General features: G+C 40.2%; 1 protein-coding gene across 1 annotated transcript in view; it reads left to right on the forward strand.

The window, feature by feature from the left end:
• The window catches only part of MINAR2 (membrane integral NOTCH2 associated receptor 2), a 26,590-nt gene extending 2,403 nt beyond the window's left edge, over positions 1 to 24,187 (forward strand). The window contains exons 2-3 of the mRNA XM_027869173.1: positions 7,124 to 7,360; positions 24,008 to 24,187. Of these exons, the coding sequence (XP_027724974.1) occupies positions 7,124 to 7,360; positions 24,008 to 24,187 (417 nt within the window). The remainder of the gene's footprint in view (positions 1 to 7,123; positions 7,361 to 24,007) is intronic.
• The last annotated feature ends 1,670 nt before the right edge of the window (positions 24,188 to 25,857 follow it).

Raw genomic sequence — 25,857 nt, forward strand, 5'->3', positions numbered from 1 at the left:
TCTATCTATCTATCTATCTATCTATCTATCTATCTATCTATCTATCTATCTATCTATCTATCTATCAGTGTGTCTGTCTATCAACTATCTATCTATCTACTTATCTTTCCACCTATCTGTCTTTTATCTATCTACCTTGCTAATAGATTGGCCCATAGGAATTATTCTTAGAGTCTGTGCAGATATTTCTTATCTAGTTTCAACTTACTGCATGCTATGCTTGGCACAGGGTCTTGCATGGTATTATGACCAAGAGTCTCTTAACTGGCTGCTAAACAAAAAAAAAACAATGACTTACAGATTTTACAAATGCAAGCTATTAGGTTCTTGAAGTATTCTTTTCTTAGAATGACACAAGACCGTGTTGAGCCTTGTCCTGAGAGGTCATGGAGGTGATTCCTTGTCATCACACAATATAAGTTTTTGTGCCACCAAAGGAGACAGCAGAAACCTTACAAACCTATCACACTGGAAGCATGAATTGCCCCTTCTGGGGGCAGCTAGGTGGTGCAGTGGCTAGAGCACCGGCCCTGGATTCAGGAGGACCTGAGTTCAAATCCGGCCTCAGACACATAACACTAACTAGCTGTGTGACCTTGGACAAGTCACTTAACCCCATCGCCTAACAAAGAAAAAAAAATGAATTGCCCTTTCTCACATGTGTTTTGGCTATGTCTTCTCTATGTGTATTTCTCTCCAGATTACTTTAATAACTGAGTAGAGTATGGTCTAGAATAAGGAGAGGCTTGAGACAAAGAGACCAACCAGAAAGCTGTTTTAATAGTTTAGGCATGAGGTGATGAGGTCCTGTACCAGGCTGTTGCCAGTATTTGAAGAGAGAAAGAAGTTTATGAGAGATGTTGTGAAAGCATAAACAAACTTGGCAAATGATTGGATATCTGGGGTCTAAGAGAGTAAGTAATAAAAACTGACACCAGCATTGGTCGAGAGCCTCTTTCAAAATAACCCCACTTGTACTTCTGCCCTGATAGTAGGGGACTTCACCATTGATTCAACTTGAAATATCCTTACTTCTCAATTCCTCTATTTACTCATTTCTGAAGACCTCAGTCTCCCCCCCACCACAGCTGGAAAGTTATACCTTTGATCTTGTCATCACCCACTAATTCACCACTTCCATATTCATAAACCCTGAAATTCCTTTATCTGATCACATTATGGTGTCATTATACCTCTCCTTATCTTGCAAATCCAAACCCTGTTCTTCAGCCTCATTGTAACCCCCAAAATCCTTAGGGCTAAAGCTCTCTCCCAGGCCTCCCTATCTTGATCCCTTGGTGAACCAGTTCAACTCTACACTGTTTTCTGCTCTCGAATCCTTTGACCCCTTCTTATTTCTCTGATCTTGCCCAGCTAAGCCTCAGCCCTTGATTACTACTGCCTTTGTTTCTACTCATCATTTCTTATAGCACAGTAGTATCTCATTACAACCATACACCACAACTTGTTCGGCCATTCTCTAATTGATGGAGATCCCTGTAATTCTAGTTCTTTGCCACTATAAAGAGAGCTGCTATAAATATCCCACTTATTTTCAAAGTTTTAATTACTATTTGTGAATTTCCCTCCATCTTATTTTTACTCACTATTTTCTTTCTTGGTCTCTCTTTTTGCCCTATCCCTGTTACCTTATCTTCTTCCCCCACCCTCCCATCCCCACTTCACCTACCCTTCCAAGAATCCCCTCATCCTCTCCCTCATTCCCAATCTCAATCCACACATCTCCAAAACTCCCCCCATCTTCTCTCCCCCCTCCCAAATTCCAATCCACACACCCCTCTAAAAGTCCCTCCCTGATCTGGTCCTCCAGGTTTCCTGCCTCTCTACATGTTCAGACGACTTTACAGCCTTACAGATGTACATATTGTTTCTTTTTCAACCCGGATGAGAGTAAGGTTCTAACATTGCCAGCCCTCCACCTCCACTGCTCCCTCTATATTAGTTCTTCCTTTCATACCCCATTTTTATAATTACTCCCTTTTACCTTTTCCTATCTAATTTTGTTTTTTTTTTAGAATTACCCCATCATACACAACTTAGCCCTAACCTTTCTTTCAAACCACTTTAGTAATGATGACAGTTTTAATAATACTGATAACATTTTTGTGTATATAACTAAACAGTTTGACCTTAATAACCCTAATTTTCTTTAAAAAGAAAAAAAATTACAAAATCAAGCCTCAGTGGATAGACCACTAGGCCTGGAATCAGAAAGACTTCAGTTCAAATTCTATCTCAGATGCTGTCTAGCTGTGTGATCCTGGGCAAGTCACTTAACCTCTGTTTGTCTGAGTTTATTAAACTGTAAAACAGAGAGGACACCTGCCTCATATAGTTGTTGTGAGGATCCAGTGAGATAACATTTGTGTTTAATATGTAGTAGATACTATATAAATGCTTAGGTGAAGAATGTTAGAAGAAATAATGAAAAAAAGTGGGAAGGGGAGGCCTGACACTACTGGATCTTGAATTGTACTACAAAAAGCAGCATTAACAGAAGAGATTAAGTACAAAACAAAACCAAAGAAATAAATGTTGTAGCAGAGTATTTGGTAAATAGAAAGAACTGTCTCCTGGGTTAAGAGCTCATTTTTCAACAAAATTTGCTGAGAAAACTGAAAGACAGTCTGCAGAAATTAGGTATAGACCAACATCTTATACCAGATGTATACATTACTTAGCTATGAAGGGTCACATCGAACATACATGAGAGCAGAGACAGCTGGGTGGCACAGAGACACCCGCCCTGGATTCAGGAGGACCTGAGTTCAAATCTGGCCTCAGACACATAACACTCACTAGCTGTGTGACCCTGGCAAGTCACTCAACCCTGACTGCCTCACCAAAAAGCCAAAAAAAAAAAGGTCATACAGAGAAGAAAACTGAGAGTGAAAAAAGGCACTCAAGAAATCACGATGACAGTAGCTGAGACAGCAGTAAGGACAGTGATCAAAGTCCGAACTCAAGAAAACAAAATAGTAAAGGCAGAGAATTAAAGTCCTCTACATACGAAAAAAAGGAAGAGAAGACCAGGTGCTCACTAGAAAAAGAAATCAACCAAAAATCAGAGTCAAGAAAGGGACTATACACGTGGTAAAGACAAAAAATCTGATCATGAGTCCAGCCCTGGAACTGATGAAGACAAAAGTGGATGAGTGAGGGCCTTGAACTTAGTATTTCCATTTTTCTTCTTCGGTTTTAGAGACTTGCTGAAAAACATCCTTTTGTTGTTGTTGTTGTCGTTTTCCTATTTCTTTTTGTTTTGGGGGGTTGTTTTTTTTTTAAATGCGGACTTCATTAAGTTTGATCTTTTGATATTCTACAACCTGAATAATTTGTACTGCTAAAGTTTTAATAAACTTGAAATGAGAAAAAAAAAATATGAGAGGAACAATAAGAAAATGTCTTTAAAAACATGAAACCAGTGGCGCAGTGGATAGAGAATTGGCCCTGAAGTCAGGAGGACCTGAGTTCAAATCCAACCTCAAACCAAACACTTGACATTTATTAGCTATGTGACCCCGAGCAAGTCACTTAACCCCAATTGCCTAAAACAAAACAAAACAAAAAAAAACCCATGAAACCAAGAAGAGTTGAAAACCAAATAAGGCATAGAGAAGGACAGAGAAGATAAAATAAGCATTTTTTATTACATAAAATTAAAAGTTTTTTACACGTGAAAATCTAATGTAATTAGTAGGAAAACTGTTAACAGAAGGGGAAAAAAATTTGCAGAAATTTTCTCAGATAAATGTCTCATGTCCAAATAATGGATTCAGATTGGAAATAACAAGATTCATTCTACAAGAAGTAGTCAGAAGTTACGAATAGGCAATTTTAAAAGGAAGAAAAATGTAAGCTATGAAGCATATGAAGAAATACTTCAAATGACTAATTATTAGAGAAATGCAAATTAAAGCAACTCTGAGGTTCTATGTGACATCCATCAGATGAACTAAGATTACAAAAAAAAGGAGAAAGACAGATGTTGAGCCATCGGGAAAGTAGGCACATCAATGTAATGTTGGGGGAGTTGTGAATTTATCCAGCCATTCTGGAAAGTAATTTGGAGCCATGCCCAAAAAGTAACTAAACTGTGCATACTCTTTGACCCAGTGATATCATTACTGGGCCTTGTGAGAAATTAATTATTCCTCTCTTATATTTAATAACTAATTACTGAATCAGGACCAAGTTTTTTCCCCTTTTCTACTTCCTCATCTAGAAACCAATCAGTGTAAGAAATCTGTCTTAGAGATTTACCCAGGCTAAAGATCTGATCAGACAGTAAAAGAAATTCTATGCCTGAACTAATGGGTATATTCCTCCTCATTGTGTTTGTTCAGACAGGTCTAGGAAAATGTTTATTTTCTCTTTCTTTCAAGACAGGTGATATGGAAATTGATGTCTCTTTGGACCCAAGACCCTTATTTTAAGATAGCCCATCTCCATTGTGTTAACCAAGTGGTTAACTTGCCACTTGAATGGCACCCCTCAGGAACACCTACTTTTTGAAGGATATATAAACTGTGAACCCACAACCATGAGGATCTTTGGTCTAAGAGAGAAGGCCAAATGACTATCCTTTTATTAATGATGTGTTGACATTATTAGTAAAATAACTTAATTACCCAGAAACTATGTTGTACTGGCCGCACGCCGACCTTCTGCCAGCCGTACGCCAGTACCCACTTCTCTTATAAGAAGCACTCTACCAGAGTCTTACCCACACCCGGGTCTTCGGTCCTCTGCCGGATAACCACACAGAGACGAGCCATCGGGAGGCGCCAACACCAGAGCTTTATTCAGAGGCCAACACAGCAAGCCATCATAGCAAGCCCAAGCAGCAAGGCCAGAGCAACAGGGCAGGAGCCAGGGGAGAGCGCGTGTGATCTGACCACGCTTGTTCCTAAAAACCTACCTAGCCCCTCCTCCCCAGCCCGCTTACTAGCCAATGATTGTAGGGTCAGATACCGGAAGGGGCTGTCTGAGTTTAGCACACCAAGGGGGAGGGAGTGACGTAGGAGGCTAGGACCGGATACAGGGAGGAGGCATCTGGGAATGGCGCATAGACAAGAGTATGTGACCTAGGAAGTCAGACTCAGGAGGGGTCTGGGGTCAGTGCTGCACAAAGGGACCCAGGAAGTCAGGAAGGTCACAAGAGGCGTCTGGGGATGATGTTGCATATAGGGAGGGGACTAAGCAGAGGGAACTCAGTCCTCTGCTGTCCCACTCCCACGTGGCACCGCCCCTTGCCTCAGGAGCTCAAGCTCCGACTACTTCCTTGTAACCAGCTTATCTCACATAGCACTGTCCATTGCCTCAGGGCTTCTGCGTATCCAGCCCATCCCAGTACACACGACTCTGCCTACCACAGCCCCTGCCTCAACTTCCAAAATACCCAGATCTTACCCTACCCTTGCCACAGCGCCCAACCTGGTAGCTGCCAACATCAGACAGTCCCTCACACTATGTCTCTTGGAATTTTTTAATCATCACAGCCTATATGCCAAAGAAATCAGAGGAATAACAAAAGAAGAAATATATGCAAACATTTATAACAGCTGTATATGTTATAGCAAATAATTGGAGAATGAGCAAATTATAACACATTAATATTCCACAGCAAGAAATGTACAAACTTGGGAAGACTGATACAGAGTAGAACAAACTTATGAAGTACTAGGTGAGGAGAAACAGTAAAAAATTTTATGTACCAATAAGTTTGAAAGACTTAAGAACTATTATTAATGCAATGTCCAACAATGATTCCAGAGTACTGATTATGATGATGTATGCTACCCACCTCCTTACAGAAAGATGACAAATATATTTAGACATAACCAATGTGAGAACGTGCTACTATGCATAGTTTTTACATTGTTTTCCTTTTTTTTCTCCCCAATGGCAGAGGTTGGGAGGAAGAGTGGAGTTAGAGACAGGGTTACCCTTCTCCCCACCTTCCCCCCCGAAAAAAAGGAAAGAAGGAAAAAGAAAAGGCCATTATAACATGTTTTTGAAATGCATGGGAAAGACAGAAGTCCAGAAGAAATCAGAGACATTCAGGGTACCTTTGGGAAAAAAATGCCTTACTTCCCCACACCAACACCCACAATAACATTTCTAAGAATTTTAAAATATACTTTTAGAGTTGCAACTTTTGTATTTTTCCTTAGAGTAATAGCTATTTTTAAAAATGATAGATCTAAAAACAACAAAAATGAGCACAGAAGCATATATGGCATAAAATCCAGCAAGTGGCAGAACTAAAAGGGGGAAAAACCAGTTAAATTCAGATTCATCTCGTTAAATCCAGATGCACTGAATCAGACTAGTAGCAACACAGCATGATCACTACTATCATAAAATAAAAACATATAAAATTATCACTGCCCCAAGTAATTCACAAAATCTTGCTGAATGAAGAAGGAAGTTTAAAGGTTTATCTATTCATCAGTCTTTCTTGTTCCCCGCAAAGTGGGACCACCTCAGATTCTGTGGCCTCCTTGAGGAAGGTACTTGAGGGTTCAACTGTTAATAAATGTCTTCTTCCTCTCCTAGTAACATTATCTGAGTCTCACACATTAAGCACCTTTGAAGTGTCATAACTACAGAATGAGAAACTCAAGTTGTTCAGTTGTTTCGGTTGTGTCCCGTTCTTTGTGCCCCTATTTGGGGTTTTCTTGGCAAAGATACTAGAGTGGTTTGCCATTTCCTTCTCCAGACTATTTTCCAGATGAGGAACTGAGGCAAACAAGCTTAAGTGACTTGCCCAAGATCACATAATGAGTAAGTGTCTGAGACCAGATTTAAACTCATTTAGATGTCTTCCATCTCCAGGCCCAGCGCTCTATCCAGTGTGCCACTTAGCTGCCCAAACTCAAGCTACATAGTGTCAAATGGCAAGGCCAGGCTAGAAGCTAGTATTTCCATTTCTTATTTTTTCTCTAACTTAAAAATAAACCTTGCTTTTCAGGTGTCATTCGCAATTCCTAGGTTAAAACTTTAGCCAACATTTTACCCTCTGAGTGAAAAAGTAACAGCATTGGAGTGGACTGGCAAACAAATTATAAAAGTCTTCTCTTCCTTAAATCTTTTACAGAGAGAAAAGAGAAATGCTGCTGAGCAGGTTGGTGGCAAATCGAGTGTGAAAGACCCAATGATTATCAATTGCATTCTGGGTGAACAGAGTACCTCCACTTTCAAACTGAAGAATAATCCTTTGTATGGGGACATAAGGCTAGAGGAGGCCATGGAAGAAAGAAAACAGAGCCCTTCTTGGACCATCCAAGACTATGAGAAGCATTCTCTGCAGTCGAACCTCTCTGGCTATTTGAAGGTACTGAGCTAATCAATAAAATTCATCTTCTGAAGTGTGTGTGGCGTGAGCAATTTCAAAGAAAGATTTCAGATGCCATTGTGGCCACACTGATTATTGGAAAAGTGGGAGTCTGAGACTCCCTTCAATTAACTAGAAGCAGGTTTTCTTTTTGTGGTATCCTGGGCTTTGGTTTCTCTATCTTCATACAAGCCTTTTGGCTTGTTTTCTGTCTCACAACCAACTTCAAATGGTGCAGAGAAAGGTAAAGATAGCCTTGGCACAGAAATCTGTCATATTTGTGGTTGAAATGAAAAGATTTTGGGGGAGGGGAGGGTGAAAGTTGGAATTAGTGAGAGAAATTAAGAAATTGTATTAAATGTTGTTGTTATTCAGTTGTTTTTCAGTTGTGTCTAACTCTTCATGACCCCACTTGATGTTTGCTTGGCAAAGATACTGGAATGGTTTGCCATTTCCTTCTCTAGCTGATTTTACATATGAGGGAATTGATTTGACCAGGGTCACACAGCTAGTAAGTGTCTAAAGCCAGGTTTGACCAATCTTCCTGACAGCAGACCTGGTGCTCTATCCACTGTGCCACTTATAATCCTTCATTACTATGAAAATGATAGCTGATAACTTATCAGTGATTACATTAGAAAGCCAATGGTCAGCTTCAGGTGGAAAATTTATATCAGAGTTATCTCTTTGTATCATAATGACGGCAACAACTAAGAAAGTAATTTGAACAAAGGAAAAGTACATAATAATCTTTTTTTTTTTGCCTATATTAAACCCTATATCTGAGGTGCTGTTCTTTCTCACTTCCACCACTTAGAAATCCTTGCTCTATTCAAGGTTAAGTTAAAGCAGCTAGATGGTGCAATGGATAGAACTCTGTAGCTGGAGTAAGGAAGACCTAAATTCAAATCCAGCCTTAGACACTTACCAGCTATGTGACTGTGGTGGGCAACCTTGACCCCTGTCTTGCACAATTTCCTCAGTTGTAAAAGTAACGATATCACCTATATCCTAGGGTCGTTGTGCAGATAAAATGAAATAATACTTGTAAACACTTTGTAAATCTTAAAGTGCCATATAAATGCTTATTATTATTATTAACCTACCATAAAAGGCCTTTCCATATTCCACCAATTTTTAAAGCTTTCCTATCACCCATGAAATTATTTTGTCTTTATTTTTATATGTAATTGGAGGTTTGATGGGGAAGCACAAAGCTGTCCTTGATTCCAGTCAACCACATGTACTAACTCAGTGTTTGGGTGCTTTGGAGATGATGAAACACCAATCTGATTCTGGCCACATATACTTTAGCACTGAAATACTCTTGTCCTTTGAAATTATGAAGCAATCTCCTTCTTGACTACTAAGCAGGAAGAGGTGAAGGAAGGACTCAGTAATTATAGTTACTTTCCTTTTAGAATCCAAGGTGTCATTACCTCTTCTTGCTCAGTGATGAATAATGATATTATTAAATTAGCTCAAAACGCAAAAGTCCTACAGTACTGAGCTACTTATGGATAGAAGCAATCAGAGGCTTTGTCATCATCGAAGCATCCGACCCCTGAGACATCAGTTGCCTAAACTGGGAAAGGGAGCTTTATACATTCCGTGTTCAACCACTGGATATGTATGCTTGCATATATGTGTGTACGTACACCTCCACATACGCATACCAAGACATATACACACGGTAAGATATAGCGGTAGTTTTGGTGAGATGTAGTGACTATTTTATGGTAGGTATGTGTATGTATATGATATATATTATATATTATATGGGCATATATATGTGGTGTGTATGGTGAAGCATGTATAATATACATGTACATGATAGCTTTATTTAGTATGTGCATATATGTATACATGTATATTTATTGCTTTGTGCACATACATATGATATATAGGTATATGCACATTTACATATATACTACAAATTGTATATCAGAACTAATATATTATAATTAATATATACTACATATATCTCTATACTAATATATATGTTCATTATGATACTATAGTATTATATGATATTACATGTACATATATATGTGTGCCTGCGTGTGTGTATATGTGTGTGTGTGTGTGTGTTACGAAGACCTGACTTCAAATCCTGCCTCAAGCACTTTTAGTTATGTGACCCTGCAAGTCACTTGACCTCTCTGTGTCTCAGTTTCCTCATCTGTAAAATGGGAATACTATAATAGTATCTACCTACAGCTTTTGTGATGCTCAGATGTGATAACATATATAAAAAAGCTTTGCAATCTAAAGCATTATATAAATGCTAGCTTTTTTTTTTCAGACAGCGAGGACAGAATCAATAGATAGGGATAGACTGAAGATGGCAGAATACAATGATTGCTGCAACAATTTGCTGGAGAAGACAGGAGGATATGGGATCATGGCTAATAACCGTGATTTTCTAAGTATGGTATAAAGGTGAAGAAGTCCTCAGGTCAAAGAACCAATTAGGAAAGGGTAAAAGGATTGCCTGTTAAAGGGAGGGCCCAGTCTAATTTAGATAGCAAGCATTTATGATGAACACCGTCAACTGGGTTGTGTGACTTCCTTCAGCTTCATTGAATAGGTGGGAACCAGGCATGCAGATGGTCAGAGTAAACTAAGGGCAGCCATGTCTTCATTCCTCTCTAGACTTCTCTCCTGAGTTCCTGGACTTTTCTGCATTGTGGTCTCACTGGTGTCTTCTTCATTCCTCCTGCCCTACCCCTCTCTACACACACACACACACACACACACACACACACACATTTCAGCTTTCTATTTATATTTATATTCCCAATACTTAGTACAATGCTTGGCACAAAGTAAGCAAATAAATGCTTTTTGTCTTGATTTGACAATATGACAATCCAAAATATTTTGGTTGTCAAAAAGGAAATCTCTCAACTCATAAAACCATTTTAGAATCATTACACATTCATTGTTTTATCCTTCTTTTGTCAAATGAAGTACAATTCTCACTTCTTGCTAAGGCCTATCCCTTTAACTTTGATTTTATCTGTCCCCACTTTCTAGGAAGTAACCCAGAAATCATCAGCACTCTCATGATCTTCGTCCTTAAACCTGTCCCATCTCCAAATTTTCTTATCTCTATTGAAGTCACCACCATACTCCTAGTCACCCAAGTTTATAATCCTGGGGTCATTTTAAAAATTTCTTTCTCCCGTCCTTCTTACTATATCCAATTTATTGCTAAGGTTTGCTAAATTAGCCTCCCCTCTAACATCTCTCAAACCCATCTCCTCTCCACTATCTAGTTCAGGCTTCCACAAAGACAAATTTAATCTTTTTAAGGAATAGGTCTAAAATGTTACTCCTTATTCAAACGTCTCAAGTAATTACCTGTTTCCTCCAGGATAAAATACACATTCCTCATGTAGAAGTTATAGCCTTTCATAGTGTTCCTGACTTATCTTTCCAGTTTTATTTTATTATAGTCTTCTTCATGTATTCTATTTTCCAGTCAAACTAGACTACCAATCATTCACTAAACTTGTACTATCCCTATCTCTTGTACTATCACCAGTCATATGATCACCAATTATGAAACTCCAATCTTAGATTACTGCCATTGGCTGCCTTGGCTCCTGTTTCTGGCCTGCTGAGCAGAGCTGGAGAATTTCATTAAACCTTACTGAATGGGCCTACCACAATTTTAAGTTACATAATCTCAACTGGATCCTCAGTTCAGCAAGGCAGTCCTTTTAGAGCTTGCTAAAATCAGTTTGCTATCCCACTCACCACACCAGCTATTCTGAACCTTTTTGTGTCTTCTCACAGCTCCCAAGGCATTGCTTTCTCCCACCTTTTTCTCATTTGAGTACCTTTCCTCATACTTCACCAAAAACATTAAAGAAATTCACTAAGAGATCCTATTTACATCCTCCTCATCTCACAATTCTCAGATATATTCCCCAGCTATCTGCTTCTTCACCCTGTCTCTCATAATGAGGCAACATTTTTCCTTACCAAAGCAAACTATTCTGAATGAATTCTTGACCCCATTCCTTCATGCGTTCTTTAGAAGATTGCCCCCTCTCTCATTCCCCTTTTCCCTCTGATCTTCAGTCTTGCACTATCCACTAGCTGTTTGTCTGCTACTTAAAAATTGCCCAGGTCTCTGCTATTCCTATAAAGTCTTCATTCACTTACAAATCATGCTTTCTATCATTCTATATCTCTGCTCTCTTTCTCAGTTGAATTCCTTAGAAAGATATCTAAAATCAATGCCTTTGTTTCCTCTCTCACTTGAATCTAAGCCTCCTACTGTCTTGCTTCCATCCTCATCATTTGGCTGAAATTGCTCTTTCTAAAGTTACCCATGATTTCTAAATTGACAAATATCGTGATCCTTTCTCAATCCTAATTCTTCCATACCTCTCTGCAGTCGTCTGTACTCTTCAGCAGGCCATTCCCACCTCTCTAGGTTTTCATGACACAGATCTGTCTTGATTCTCCTCCTGCTCACCTGACCATTCCTTCACAGTCTCCTTTACTAGCTCTTCCTGAATGTCATGCCCACTAACTGTGGGTATCTCACAAGGTTCTTCTCTGGGCCCTTTTCATTTCTCTCTCAATATTAAAGTCTTCATTATTAATCTCATTAGCTTTCATGGGTTCAATGATCAACACTATACAAATGATTGGGCAGCTATGTGGCCCAGTGGATAGAGTACTGAGCCTGGAGTCTGAAAGATTCATCTTCTTGAATTCAGATCTGGCCTCAGACACTCACTAGCTGTGTGACTCTGGGCAAGTCATTTAACCTTGTCTGTCTCAGTTTCTTATTTTGTAAAATGAGCTGTAGAAGGAAATGGCAGACTACTCCAGTATCTTTGCCAAAAAAACTCCAAATGGGTCACAAAGAGTGGGACACAACTATAAAATGATTGAATAACAGCAATGCAAATATCTCTCAGATCTATACATCTGTCCCTAATTTCTCTCTTCAGTGCCAGTATTACTATCACTAATTGCCTCTTGGACATCTCAAGGTGGATAGTCTGTAAGAATCTTAAATATGTTTTATCCAAAACAGATTTATTTATAGTTTTCCCCAATCCTTCCCCTCCTCCTAATTCCCCTGTTATTATCAAGGATACCACCATACTTCTTAATCACCCAGACTTGCAGCCTCAGTATCATCTCACACCCACTCTCATATACAATCTGTTGCCAAGTCCTGTCATTTCTACCTTCACAATATCTCTCACATATGTCCCCTTCTCTCCATTCCCACATTTGCCACCCTGGTACAAACCTTCATCCTTTCACACTCTCTCTGCTTCAAATCCTTCCTTCACTCCACTCCATTTTTCACACAGCTGTCAAAATGCTTTTTATAAATTACAGGTCTGACCATGTAATTTTAATTTATTGAATTTTTATTACTCATTAAATTCCAGTGGTTTAAAGCCCTTTACAACCTGGGCACTTCCTAGATTTTAAATCATCTTGTACTTTACTCCTTTCCATCTACCATATACTAGCAATACCATGTACTACCATATCTGGCAATACTAGCTAGCTTGTTCTTCCTTGGGCATGGTACTTCATCTCCCAATCCCATGTCTTTTCATTGACTGTTTCCCATTCCTCGGATGTTCTCCCTCTTCATCTTTGCCCCTAGCCTCCCTGGATTTCTTCAAGACTCAGCTCAGATCTCACATTCTGCAGGAGACCTTTCCACCCTTTTCCTCTGCCCTTCCACCTCTGCTTATTCCTTCCCACTTAGATTACTTCCCATTTACACTTGTGCTGTGTACATAGTTCCTTGCATGTTGTTTCTTCCATTAGAATGTAAGCTATTTGAGCATAGAGACCATGGATTTTTTTTTCTTTCTTTATATTCTCAGTGCTTAGCAAAATGCCTTGATATAAGAGCTTAGTCAATATTTGTTGACTGACTGACCAGAAATGAAACTGGGCTCCTTAGGTTTACTACAAATTTATGTTATAACTTTAACTGTCCCTTGTCCTCTTACCCTATCACTGATTTTGCCCTGCTAAGGCCTCAGTCTTGGATTACCTCCACCATCTGCTACCTTCTCTCCTCATGTGCTTCTGAATGAAGGTGGGAAAATCATGAAACTGAGCTGGTCTACTATAGATTTATGTTACATAACTTTAACTGGACCCTTACTATAGCATCACCACAAGTCACTATCCTACTGACTACAGTGATTTTTCCAAACTTTTCATCCTTTCTTAAACTTCTCATGTCTTCCCTTACCCTCACCCTCTCATATTTCACCTCATATTTCACTGAAAAAAAAATTGAGCTTTGAAAGCTCTCTTTTATGCCTTCCCCATCTCATATCACTCAGTTAACTTTTTCAACTCTCTCCTCCTTTGCCCCGTCTCACACAAAGAGATGGAACATCTCCTTGCCAAGGCAAACCTTTCTATGTGCACATGTGATCCCATTCCATCCTATCTTCTCCAGCAGATTGTCCTTTTTATTCTTATTCTCTCACTTATACTGGCCTCACGCCAACCTTCTGCCGGCCACACGCCGGTACCCGCTCCTCCTATAAGGAGCACACTACCAGAGTCATACTCACACTCGAGTCTTCGGTCCTCTGCCGGATAACCACACAGAGACGAGCCATCGGGAGGCGCCAACACCAGAGCTTTATTCAGAGGCCATCACAGCAAGACATCATAGCAAGCCCAAGCATCAAGGCCAGAGCAACAGGGCAGGAGCCAGGGGAGAGCGCGTGTGATCTGACCACGCTTGTTCCTAAAAACCTACCTAGCCCCTCCTCCCCAGCCCACTTACTAGCCAATGATTGTAGGGTCAGATACCGGAAGGGGCTGTCTGAGTTTAGCACACCAAGGGGGAGGGAGTGACGTAGGAGGCCAGGACTGGATATAGGAAGGAAGCATCTGGGAATGGCGCATAGACAAGAGTACGTGACCTAGGAAGTCAGACTCAGGAGGGGTCTGGGTCAGTGCTGCACAAAGGGACCCAGGAAGTCAGGAAGGTCACAAGAGGCATCTGAGGATGACGTTGCATATAGGGAGGGGACTAAGCAGAGGGAACTCAGTCCTCTGCTGTCCCACTCCCACGTGGCACCGCCCCTTGCCTCAGGAGCTCAAGCTCCGACTACTTCCTTGTAACCAGCTTATCTCACATAGCACTGTCCATTGCCTCAGGGCTTCTGCATATCCAGCCCATCCCAGATCACCATGACTCTGCCTACCACAGCCCCTGCCTCGACTTCCAAAATACCCAGATCTTACCCTACCCTTGCCACAGCGCTCAACCTGGTAGCTGCCAACATCAGACAGTCCCTCACACTCACTAATGTTCTTTTTTCCCTCAACTACTGAATGTTTCTCTACTGTCTACAAACTTGCCTATGTCTCCCACATCCTCAAAAAACTTTAACTTGATCTACTCATCCCCATTCGCTGTCCTATATCTTTCTTCCTTTTCATGGCTAAATGTCTTGCAAAGGTCATCTGCAAATAAGTGCTTTCACTTTCCTTTCGCTCTCTTCTTCTTTTTTTTTTTTTCGGCTAGGCAATGGGGGTTAAAGTGACTTGCCCAGGGTCACACAGCTAGTAAATTTCAAGTGTCTGAGGTCAGATTTGAACTTAGGTCCTCCTGACTACAGGGCTGGTGCTCTATCCACTACATCACCTAGCTGCCCTTCACTTTCTTCTTAACTCTCTACCATCTGGCTTCTGACCTCCTCATTCAACCAGAACCATTCTCTTCAAAATTACTAATGATTTTTTAATTGCTAGATCCATCAGCCCTTTCTCAGTCCTCATCCTTCTTGACCTCTCTGTAGCCTTTGACATAGGGCAACATCCTTTTCTGTATACTCTCTACTTTGATTTCATGACATTGGTCAAATTGAATTGGAGAAATCTATATCTGTACATTTCTATCTTTTGAAAGGTAACTGAAGACCAAATGGCAGAATATCCTGTCCGATAGTGGCATGGCACATACTACTCAATGTTCCATGTAACTTCCCCAAGATATTTCACTACAATCTTCAAATGTCTTTAGTTGTCCCCCCCCACCCCGCTGGTCTTTATCTATGACATTTCCAATGGATTCACTCAGGTCTCTTACTATTATTCTGAAATTTTCTCCATAACAGAAGTTGTCCATATCCTTACCAGTGAACATGAGATTCCATCAGGTCCCAGACTGAACACTTTTCCCTTCATTAAATTGCAGCTGTATTATCAACAGATTTACAAATCCCAGGACAAATAATTTCCATGCTCCTTTCCTGAAGATAAAATTTACTTACCTGAGTAAATACATTTGTTCAAAATCAGAAGGAAATCAGACATTCATAGAGAATTTAGTTGACTAAAAAAATATTTTCTTAGCTATAGTGGGAGAAGGATAGGGAACAAGTGAAGTATATTCAGTGAAGACATATCTCTGATTCCCTTGAGCACAACTTTTATGCGACTGTGTTGGTCATACTCCTGGTCTGTATCAGAAACCTGAGGAAGGAGTTCCTCATGCCCTTGTTCTTTTGTACTCAGGGGAATCCAGAAACCATGTCAAAGGCCAGAACCTCTAATCTCCTGAGCTATTCAAACATTAGGGATACTTTCAATACCTTTTAAGGAAAAGGACTATCCAGGTGCATAAGATATGGTACCCTAGTGGATGGTTCTCCTACTATATCGCAATCCTTGGTGGCAAGGTCCTAAAAGTCTTCTATAGACACTTTCACTACTTAAATGTTATTAGAGATGTTATTGGGCAATCTTAATCTTGAGAATGTATTAAGACTGACACATGGTGCACTAGAAGAAGAAGAAAAGAAAATTAAACTAGAAAGAAAACAACAAGCAATAAAAATAGCCAATAAAAATATGATGAATGTGACCAGAATGGCATGAACATGACCAGAAATACTAGACTTTACTTCTTTCCTTAGGAAGTATTTAGTCTTGAATTTAAATGATCTATATAGTGTGTGATGCCAGATTTTTGCAATTCACAATAGGTTTACCCACATAAAGAAGAAATGATAAGCAGGAGCAACACTGTGAACAACAGGGCAACATTGAAGGGCATACTTCAGAGAATCGCTCTTCTGCCAAAGTCACTGATCTTCATCATGATTCAGGTTCATCTGTAGCCTGTGCAAGTGTCAGGGTTAATACTGAGACTCAACCTATACCACTACCCATTGGCCCATCAGGCAGAACTTTCTCTTCCCTGGGAATCCCATGGGGATTGGAATAAATATGAAATCTTGTCCATTTAGAGGCTTCTAATCTCCCTTCTTCCACTGGGGGCTAGGTAGATTGTTCATCTCCCATCCTCCCCCTTGCCCAGGATAAAGCAAGTCAATTCCTAACAATACCAATCTTTGGTTCTAAAAGCCCTTCCTTGTCCATCGAGCATCATATACTGTATTGGCAACAACATGGCAGAGCTCCAGAGGTTCCAGATTACAGTGTTGCTCGTCCTTTCTTTGCCTCTGTCCAAACCAGTGCCCATTCTATTGGGTCCTACTCTGCTATCCAGTCAATTACCACCAGGACTCACAAAGCTGCCTTCTGCCCCTGGAACCTGAGCTGCTGCCTGCTTTGTTGCCTCTTGCCACTGAGACCAAGTACTGTCCCCTTCTCTGGGTTCTAAGTAGCACTTTGGGCACTATCACTGTTTCCCTGTACTAGGGTAAGAATACTGCCATAAGGGGCAGCTAGGTGGCACAGCTGATAGAGCACCAGCCCTGGAGTCAAGAGGACCTGAGTTCAAATCTGACCTCAGACACATAACACTCACTAGCTGTGTGACCCTGGGCAAGTCACTTAACCCCATTGCCTAGCCAAAAAAACAAAAAAAACAAAAAAAAAAAGTTATTAGGGGCAGCTAGATGGTGCAGTGGATAGAGCACCGGCCCTGAAATCAGGAGGACCTGAGTTCAAATCCGGCCTCACACCAAACACTTGTCACATACTAGCTGTGTGACCTTGGGCAAGTCACTTAACCCCAATTGCCTAAAAAAAATTAAAAAAAGAATACTGCCATAGGTGGTGTTGCTGCTCCCCTGTTCTAGGTACTGACAGTGCTGGGGCCCCATGACAGTGCCTTCTCACTACCCCCATTATCAGACCGAATGCCATCTCCCTGTGCCAGAGCCTGAGTGCCACCAGTGCTGCCATGAATGCTGCCACTGCCCTCCTTTGTACTCAGAGAACAGCTGGGGCCTGAGTTTTTCCCCTTGAAGCTGGGACCTGGCAATGTACCCTAGATGGCAGGCACCCAAGACACATCTGTGCTACCAACTGCCTGGGTATCATTGCTCCCAATTTGTCCAGCACATTGGTGAGGTCAGAAAGAGGTTTCTGCTAGTCAGGCCAGATCTTGAGGACCACCTGTCAGCAATCATTCTCTCCAGTGTAGGAAACTCCTTCTTTGAGATAGCCGAAAATGAGGAGCTCTTGACCTCTTAAACTCTGTTGGAGTACGTGGCACACACAGAACTGTTCTAGGCACAACTCTAAAGTCAGCATTTCAGTTTCAATGTTGGGATGAAATGAGGCACTTGTAAGGCCCTGAACATTTGTTATGGTAGAGATATTTGTCCCCTGGATTCATGTGGTGGGTAAGTGCTGCCAAACACACACACACACACACACACACACACACACACACACACACGCACACACACATGCACACACACACACAAATTATAGAGGTTAAAAACCTAGGTTTTCCAGTCTCAGAGAACACCCAAACAATTGTGAGGACAAAGCTTCTTATAGACAAAATTACATCAGAGTGACAGAGAAATAATTCTGTTAGGCCATAAATTTGAAATAGATTAAAGAGAAGATAAATACATATCCCATACTTCCTTCAAAGTCATCAAAATTGAACAAACTTAGTTAAACAGTCATAATTTCATACATCCCCTAAGGAAACAAAGCTCATCAAACAAACTTTATAGGTAAACAAAGTCAGGTTGCAGATTAAGCTACAGTTAGAGGATTCACAAATAGACTAATTGAGAAGGAGGATTTACATGTTGCAGAGGAGTTAGGGACAGTTGAGATTATTCCCTCCAGAGGATCCCAAACTTATTTGGTCTTCCATCCCCTAAGTTATATTTAGCCATAGATAGAGAAGGGGATAGCTATTGAGAGAAGGGAAAGCAATTCAGTAAGGATATGTCACTGATTGCTTGAGTATAGCTTTTCTGTACCAGTTCTATTCTACAGTCACAAACCTGCAGGATCTGGAGCTCCTTATACTCTGGTCTCTATTCATTCATGTCAAGGGCGTAAGCCAATCAAGTCTCAGATGTGGTTTCAATACCAATTTGGACAAAGAACTAGCATAACTTATATGATGGAGGACCCTGGCAGTCCTTCCTCTTACCACTATACTGGAGTTGACCTGACCACCCCCACCCCCAATCTCAGCATTCCATAAAGACACATGGGCCTGTGTCTATTAACCTATACTTACCTGCTTCTGTGGACATGAGCTCTGTAATGCTCATACTAACTGATTAAATATGCTAGAGCTTCCCTTTTTCCCGGGGAACCAGACAATGGAGTGGCACAACAATTAGCTAGTCGGGATGACTTCTGATGCCCAGGACTACTTAACATACCAGTGTTCCTTTGCAAAGTAAACTTTAGCTGAACTTGGAGATGCCTGCAGCTGCTGAGACCAGTCTTGACTAACTCAGAGAGAAAAGGAAATATATCGCTTTCTGACTCATCTAAAGAGCAGCAATCCTCTTGGTTTCTGATTTACTGTATTTACAAATATCTTCTCCTTAGGCCCCCATTTCCCATTGATTTAGCCGTAAATGCCTCAAAAAGTACTAACTACCTCAAATATGTATAAATACCTTACCCTTTCCCACTTCCCTTTGAGCAGATGAGAACGTTGCCACACTGCTCCAGCTTGTAAGCTTCTTCTCAAGCAATAAATGCATCTATAATCTTTGTAAACTGTGATAGGACTCTGGTTCATTCCAGGTCCCCCTTTTGGACCTGGAGTTTCTTCCATTTTAGCAGTTCACAGAGATTTTTATTTTAACTCTGCACAGATGTGCTCCTAATGAGGGGTTATGGGCCCAAGCTGAGATCTTCGTCCCTTGCCCCAAGGGGAATCTGGCTCCCATTTGTCTACCCACCCCAGCTCTTTATCTCCCTTTGAAAGTCCTAGCCCCACCTTTTGATCTTATTCAGATGCCTTTCAAACTTCTTTCTTCCAGTTCACTTCATTATCTGTTCCCATTGTCTGTTCAATCTCTCAGACATTCCAATAGGAATTCTCCCAGACCATCTTCCCAGCCCCTCTAATCACCCAAAATTACTTGAATGTATATAAGATCCACCCTGGCTGCCATTTAAACACTGAGACTTTCTCATGCCCACTTGTCCTTATGGGTGTCACCTGGCCTATATGGTTTATCTCAAACTTTTTCTCTGGCTGAAAGAAGATTTGGGTTGAATTCATTCAGGCAGGGCCCATGTGTCATGATCTCAGGGTCCCAGCACCCCCTAACCTCTAGATCTCATCACTAAGAATATTGACTCCTTTTTGGGTCCGGGGTATCTGGGATTTCATTAAGATGGTAGTGTTATGGGAATTTTTTATTTCCTTTTATTATTTGAGACTAAGGGCTATTCCTCCTGCAAGTTTTGGTTAATTTAAAGGTTAACCTCACCTGAACAAAAACTGTCCCATGGGATGTAAAATTTTGCTTAAGAGCATTCTTTAGATAAGAAGCTAGAGGAAGAATCGCAACTGGCCCTGACTCCTTGGCAACATATAAATGCTCCTCATCAAGTTGCATTGAGGAGAAGGCAGCCAAAATAGCAAAAAATAGTTGGGGGAAAGAATTGCAACTGAAGTTTCAAGCAGCAGCAAGTGCTAGCGGCTGGATGCAGGGAAGAGGGATGAGGGGGGCCTCAAAAAGCATTTGGAGTAAGGGAGAGGGGCTGCAGCAGGTGCAAAGTGGTTGGGACATTCTATGGTTTCACAAAGTAAGTTGTTTTGCATAGCAACTAAAAGTCCATAGAAAAAGTTTGGGAATCTAGGAGGCGGGAGTTTAGGACATTACAAAATAGCCAGAGGGTGGGAGTGATAGTGTCTGGTCAGCCTCAGGCAATTCATGAGTCTGTGAATGGGGACAAGGTCAGCTTCAATCAGTTGCATTTGACATCCTCAATCAATCTATTTGTGAATCTTCTAAATATAGTTTAATCTATAACCTGATTTAGTTTATCTATGGAGTTTGTTTGATGAGGTTTATTTCTTTTGGGGATATGTGAGAGTATGACTCTAACTAAGTTAGTTGCAACTTTTATAACATTGGAGGAAGTATGGGATTATGGATCTATCTTTCCTCATCAGAGTCCAGTGGCAAGACATAGGTGGGGACAACTGCTGATGGCCCCAATGAAGTGGAAGACCTTGGCCTCCTTAAACTAAAGTCTTTCCCAGATCTCAGTTTGTCTGAGGCAACACCCATTCAGTAGTTGAAGGCTAGGTAAAAATTGAGGCAAAAACAATTGTTATTTACACTCACTCTGAGCCATTAAAACACAATGAGCAAGTGAAGCTTAGGCTGGGAGGCTGAAGACTTTCCACAGCTCTCCCTCACTTAAATCTGATTCATTTTCAAGTCAGGACATCACCCTCCTGCTGTCACTGGTTCTCTTCAAGAATGAAGGATTAGGGGAAGCTAGGTGGTACAGAGGATAGAGCACCGCCCTGGAGTCAGGAAGATCTGAGGTCAAATCTGGCCTCCGACACATGACACTTAACTAGCTGTGTGACCCTGGGCAAGTCACTTAACCCCATTGCCTAGCCAAAAAAAAAACATATTAAAAAAGTACATATATACATAATTAAACTTACACATGAGACTTACTAGCTGTGTGACCCTGGGCAAGTCACTTAACCCCATTGCCTAGCCACAAAAAAAAAAATACATGTTAAAAAAGTACATATATACATAATTAAACTTAGTCTCAAAAAAAAAGGTAAATTTACCTAAAGGGCAGCTGGGCAGCACAATGGATAAAGCTCTGGCCTTGGAGTTAGGAGGACCTGAGTTCAAATCTGGGCTCAGACACTTGACGTTTACTAGCTGTGTGACCCTGGACAAGTCACTTAACCCCGATTGCCTCACAAAAAAAAAAAAGAATGAAGGATTAACAGCAATCTAGAAGTAGTAGTAACTGTCCTCCTGCGGACCCAACTGTCCAGTTCCATTTGGGCAGTGCTGCTATTTCCTCCTCCTTGTATTCTTCCTTTTCCTCCTCTTCCTCTTCCCTCTTCTTCTTCCTCTTCCTCCTCATTCTCCTCTTCCTGTCCCTCTGTCCAAGTAGAGAGTCCTGCCTTACATGTGGGTGCTCTGTCCAAAAGAATATAGACTTCGATTACTTGTGCTTCGCGGGGTATCTTGGGATTTGGGGGTTAGATTTTTTTTTCCTACTTATTTGTTCTTTTCTTTTTTTTGAGACTGGAACAATTGACTTTTTGTCTTACGAGGTTTTCGTTTGTGATTTCTTAAGGCATAGCTCTGGAGAACATAGCTTTGAGGGAACCTGTTGGATTCAGATGGAGCTGTTTCACTATGCCTTTGAATACAGATCACTCTGGCTCTCATTGATTGGCCAATGGTGGCTCCCAGCCCAGGCCTTACTCACTCGTTGTTTGGGTTTTCATGGCTCAGAGTCAGTCTAAATGGCAATTGTTTCTGTTCTGGCCAGAAACTCTGAGGGTCTTCCCTTCCCAGAGTGATTCTTTTGTGAAGGCAAACTAAGCCATCTTTTGCCTCAATTCTTACCTAGCCTTTAAGTTCTGAATGGGTGTTGCCTTAGGTGGGTTGAGACCCGGGAAGGATCTTAGTTTGGGACGATCAAGACCTCCCACTGTATTAGCCATTGCCAGTTGTCCTGACCTATGTCTTGCCACTGAACTCCAATGACTCTGGAGGAGAAAGTGAGGCTGGTGACTTTGCACAGCTCTGCCTCACTTAAATCCAGTTCTCTTGCAAGTCAAGACATCACCCTGATGATGTCATTGGCCCTCTTTGAGAAAGGATGAACAACAAACAACAACAACAACAATATGGTCTAAGAGGGATGTACAAAATTGTAATATGTAAAACAATTATTTGCCTATCATTCTGATGTAATTTTTTCCATAAGAAGACTTGTCAGAATCCTCATGATTCTCCAGGTTTTCTCTGAGGCCAGAATCTGTGCTTGATAATAATAATAATAATCCCTTGATTTTTACTTCCATAATTTCTGCATCGTGATAAATATATATTTGGCAGCAATTATCCATCACATGAACTCAGACGAGATATTCCTCCCATGCCAATAGGCAGAGACTTCCTTCATTGACACAGAATGTGAACTCTTTATCATTGTGAATCGTGTCCATTTTTAAAATATCTCAATATTGTGTAAATAATACATGTGAACAACAAAATTAAATTGTAAAAGCCTGTCTAAAGCAAATAAGTCCAACTTCATTTAAATTATCAATACTTTATATAAGTTTCTGGACTGGAATTTGCAATCTTTTTTTTTTTCTGCCCTAATATCCCTTAGTCCCCTTATTTGTTCAGGGTGCAAAGGAAAGAAGAGAGAGAGGGAGAGGGCACATTTTCAAATCTTTCATTTAAAATATCTGGCTACTTTATGAGTTTTGCTTTCTTATAAGTACCAGTTAGATTCTCTCATTTCCCTTGTATTTTCTAAGATCAAGCATCTTCTAATCATATTATCAGGGTAAGGTTTCTGTTACTTCCAATTTAGCCATGTTCTTTTAGCAAAATTACCCAGAGCTCCAAGCAATTTTTATTTTCCTCAAAGCTTCAAACTTGAAGATAGCCCTTCCATCCCTCAATCAATCAATAAGCATTTATTAAGCACCTAATATGCCTTCTCTTCTCCGTTTAACATCTGTAATTTATCCAATTGATTTTCCTATTGTATTTACAACCCAGAAAAATAGTGATAAACATTCCTAGCTTCTGCATTTCTTTATGTCTACGTTTAAAAAATATATTCTACAATTTTAAATAACTGAAGTTAACACAGATTTTCCAAATGTGGGCTCTTTGCAATCAGTCTATGATAGTATTATCAGATGTACACATCACTTTAAAATTTAAGAATCATTCTCTTTATCCTGTTTGATACATAGTATAAGTAACAGAAGCCTTTTGTTAATGGTGCAGAGACTAGGACTCAGAGATGTTAAATAACTCATTCCAATAAAAATAATGTTTTATGGCACTTTAAAGTTTACAAATAATGGGAAATTTAATTAAATGTGAAAAGCAGATATGGTTTTAATGTATCAGATATAATTGTTGTTATCTAACGTCCCCCTTACCAGTTTCAGCATCCAACCATCAACAGTTGTTAGCTGTTTTTTCTTGTTGACTTCTCTAGATCACTCAGGCAAAGTCTGGAGTTTGACAGCTCTGATTTTAACTGGATAACCACAAAAATGGATTTACTGTTTATTCTGTTTTCAAATGTTTTGAGATGTGACCCTATTAATTAGTGAATTTGCTCTTATATAACAAGCCAAAGTAATTTCTTGAGACTATATTGATTTTACAATTTTTCTTTTAGGAGAACCCTAATGATCTACGGTTTTGGTTGGGGGACACATACACACCTGGATATGATGCCTTATTGAAAAAGAAAGAGCGACAATGGAAGCAATCTAAATACTGCCGAATAAGCCTGATTATGTTGGTTACTGTCTGCATCTTGGTTTCTATAATTACTGTTTGCAATTTCCTTACCTAAGGAATCTGCTATAGCAACACCGAGTATGGAGAAGTTCTCTTTCAATAAATATTTGCATAAACATATATTCTTGTTTTAGTCCTGCTTCAATGCTACACCTTGACATGAAGGTGAACTTGAGTTCTTAAAGATTATGCTGGGGCAGTAAGGTGGAGCAGTGGATAGAGCACCAGACCTGAGTTCAAATCCGGCCTCAGACCAAATACTTGACACTTACTAGCTGTGTGACCTTGGGCAAGTCACTTAACCCCAATAGCCTTAAAAAAAAAAAAAGATTATGCCCAGTAGAAGGAAAGTTCTAATAGTTCCATTTAAGTGGTAAGGCTTTGAGTACAGGTCTGGAAATTTATCTGAAATATTTATCTGTGGTCTAAAACCTAGCCACTTAAATTGTGCTATTAAATGTTCCAAGATCTTTGCATTCAGTATCATATTTGAACTTCACACCAACTTTGTGAAGCGCGTATCATTGGGAGGCAACATTGTGTAGAGGATAGATTGATTGACTTAAAGGCAGGAGAACCTGGGTTAAAATCTTGCCTCTGATGCTTACTCCATGTGTGACCCTGGGGAAGTTACTTAACCTTGATTAGCCCATTATTTCTTGTCTGTCTATTATATTCTGGTCTAGAATAATGGAACCCACTTCATAAAATTGTTCTGCAGCTTGCTGGAGGTCAATGTTTTAACAAAGAAAGCATAGAAAGATTGACTTTTGGGGCAAAATAAAGAATTGTTGCAATCAAAATCTGCAATAAGAGAAATTGAGGTACAGAACTCCAAGCATGATCGATTTATTAGCAAAGCTAGCAATTGCCAATAAATGGTATCCAAGGCTCCCCAGTAGCCAAGGATATATCTGACAGCTATGACAACTCTTATCATCAGTAAAGAGGAACTAATCAGCCTACACAATCTTGGGAACATAGGCCTATTTCATTTCTGATTGTTCAGTCCTGAGGTTGCTAACCACAAATTACATCATCAGGTGGTGAACATCTGGACCAATAGCCTTTGGAAAGTCCCATGGTTGGCACTTTCTAAAGGAGAACATGGACCTTGCAGTCTGGTGGACACTTTCCTGGGAGGCATACTATTGATTCCTGATCGAACTGGATTTTTGTGGAGGAAAGTACCCCAGAAAGGGAACTAACACACAGGGCTGTTTTCTTGGTTGTTAGGAAAACTGTAGAACAAGGTCAAGTTATTTGTCCTTGTGGTTATTATAATATACATGAGGCAAATTTATATGTAATAATAACAGGGTAGTTTAGCTAGCAATGCATAATATGATTACTTTTATGGTGTAGAGTGGCTTGGGGTACAAACAGGGAGCATGCAGCTTCAGACTTAAGTTCAGAGGGAGTTCGAGTTCACATACTAAGGGAGAGTAACTAATACATCATTAATACATAGTAAGTTGTATAAAATTAAAGTAAATTGTATAAAATAATACAAAAATAAAGTTTTGAATTCCACAGAACAAAAAGGTGTAATCAGGAGATAAAAAGTATATAAGGAAATAAAGATACAAGGAAGAAAATAAAGAACTAAGAGAAGTGAAAGTGGAAGAGTTAAACTGATATGCCATGGACTAAATGCCCTGATCTCCAAGGGGAATCAGTGTATTTTTTGGAAAGATTGTAGAGATGTTAAAAGAGTTTTTTTGG

The sequence above is a fragment of the Vombatus ursinus genome, unplaced genomic scaffold, assembly GCF_900497805.2.
Source record: "Vombatus ursinus unplaced genomic scaffold, bare-nosed wombat genome assembly UNPS02014792.1, whole genome shotgun sequence".
Taxonomy (NCBI): Eukaryota; Metazoa; Chordata; class Mammalia; order Diprotodontia; family Vombatidae; genus Vombatus; species Vombatus ursinus.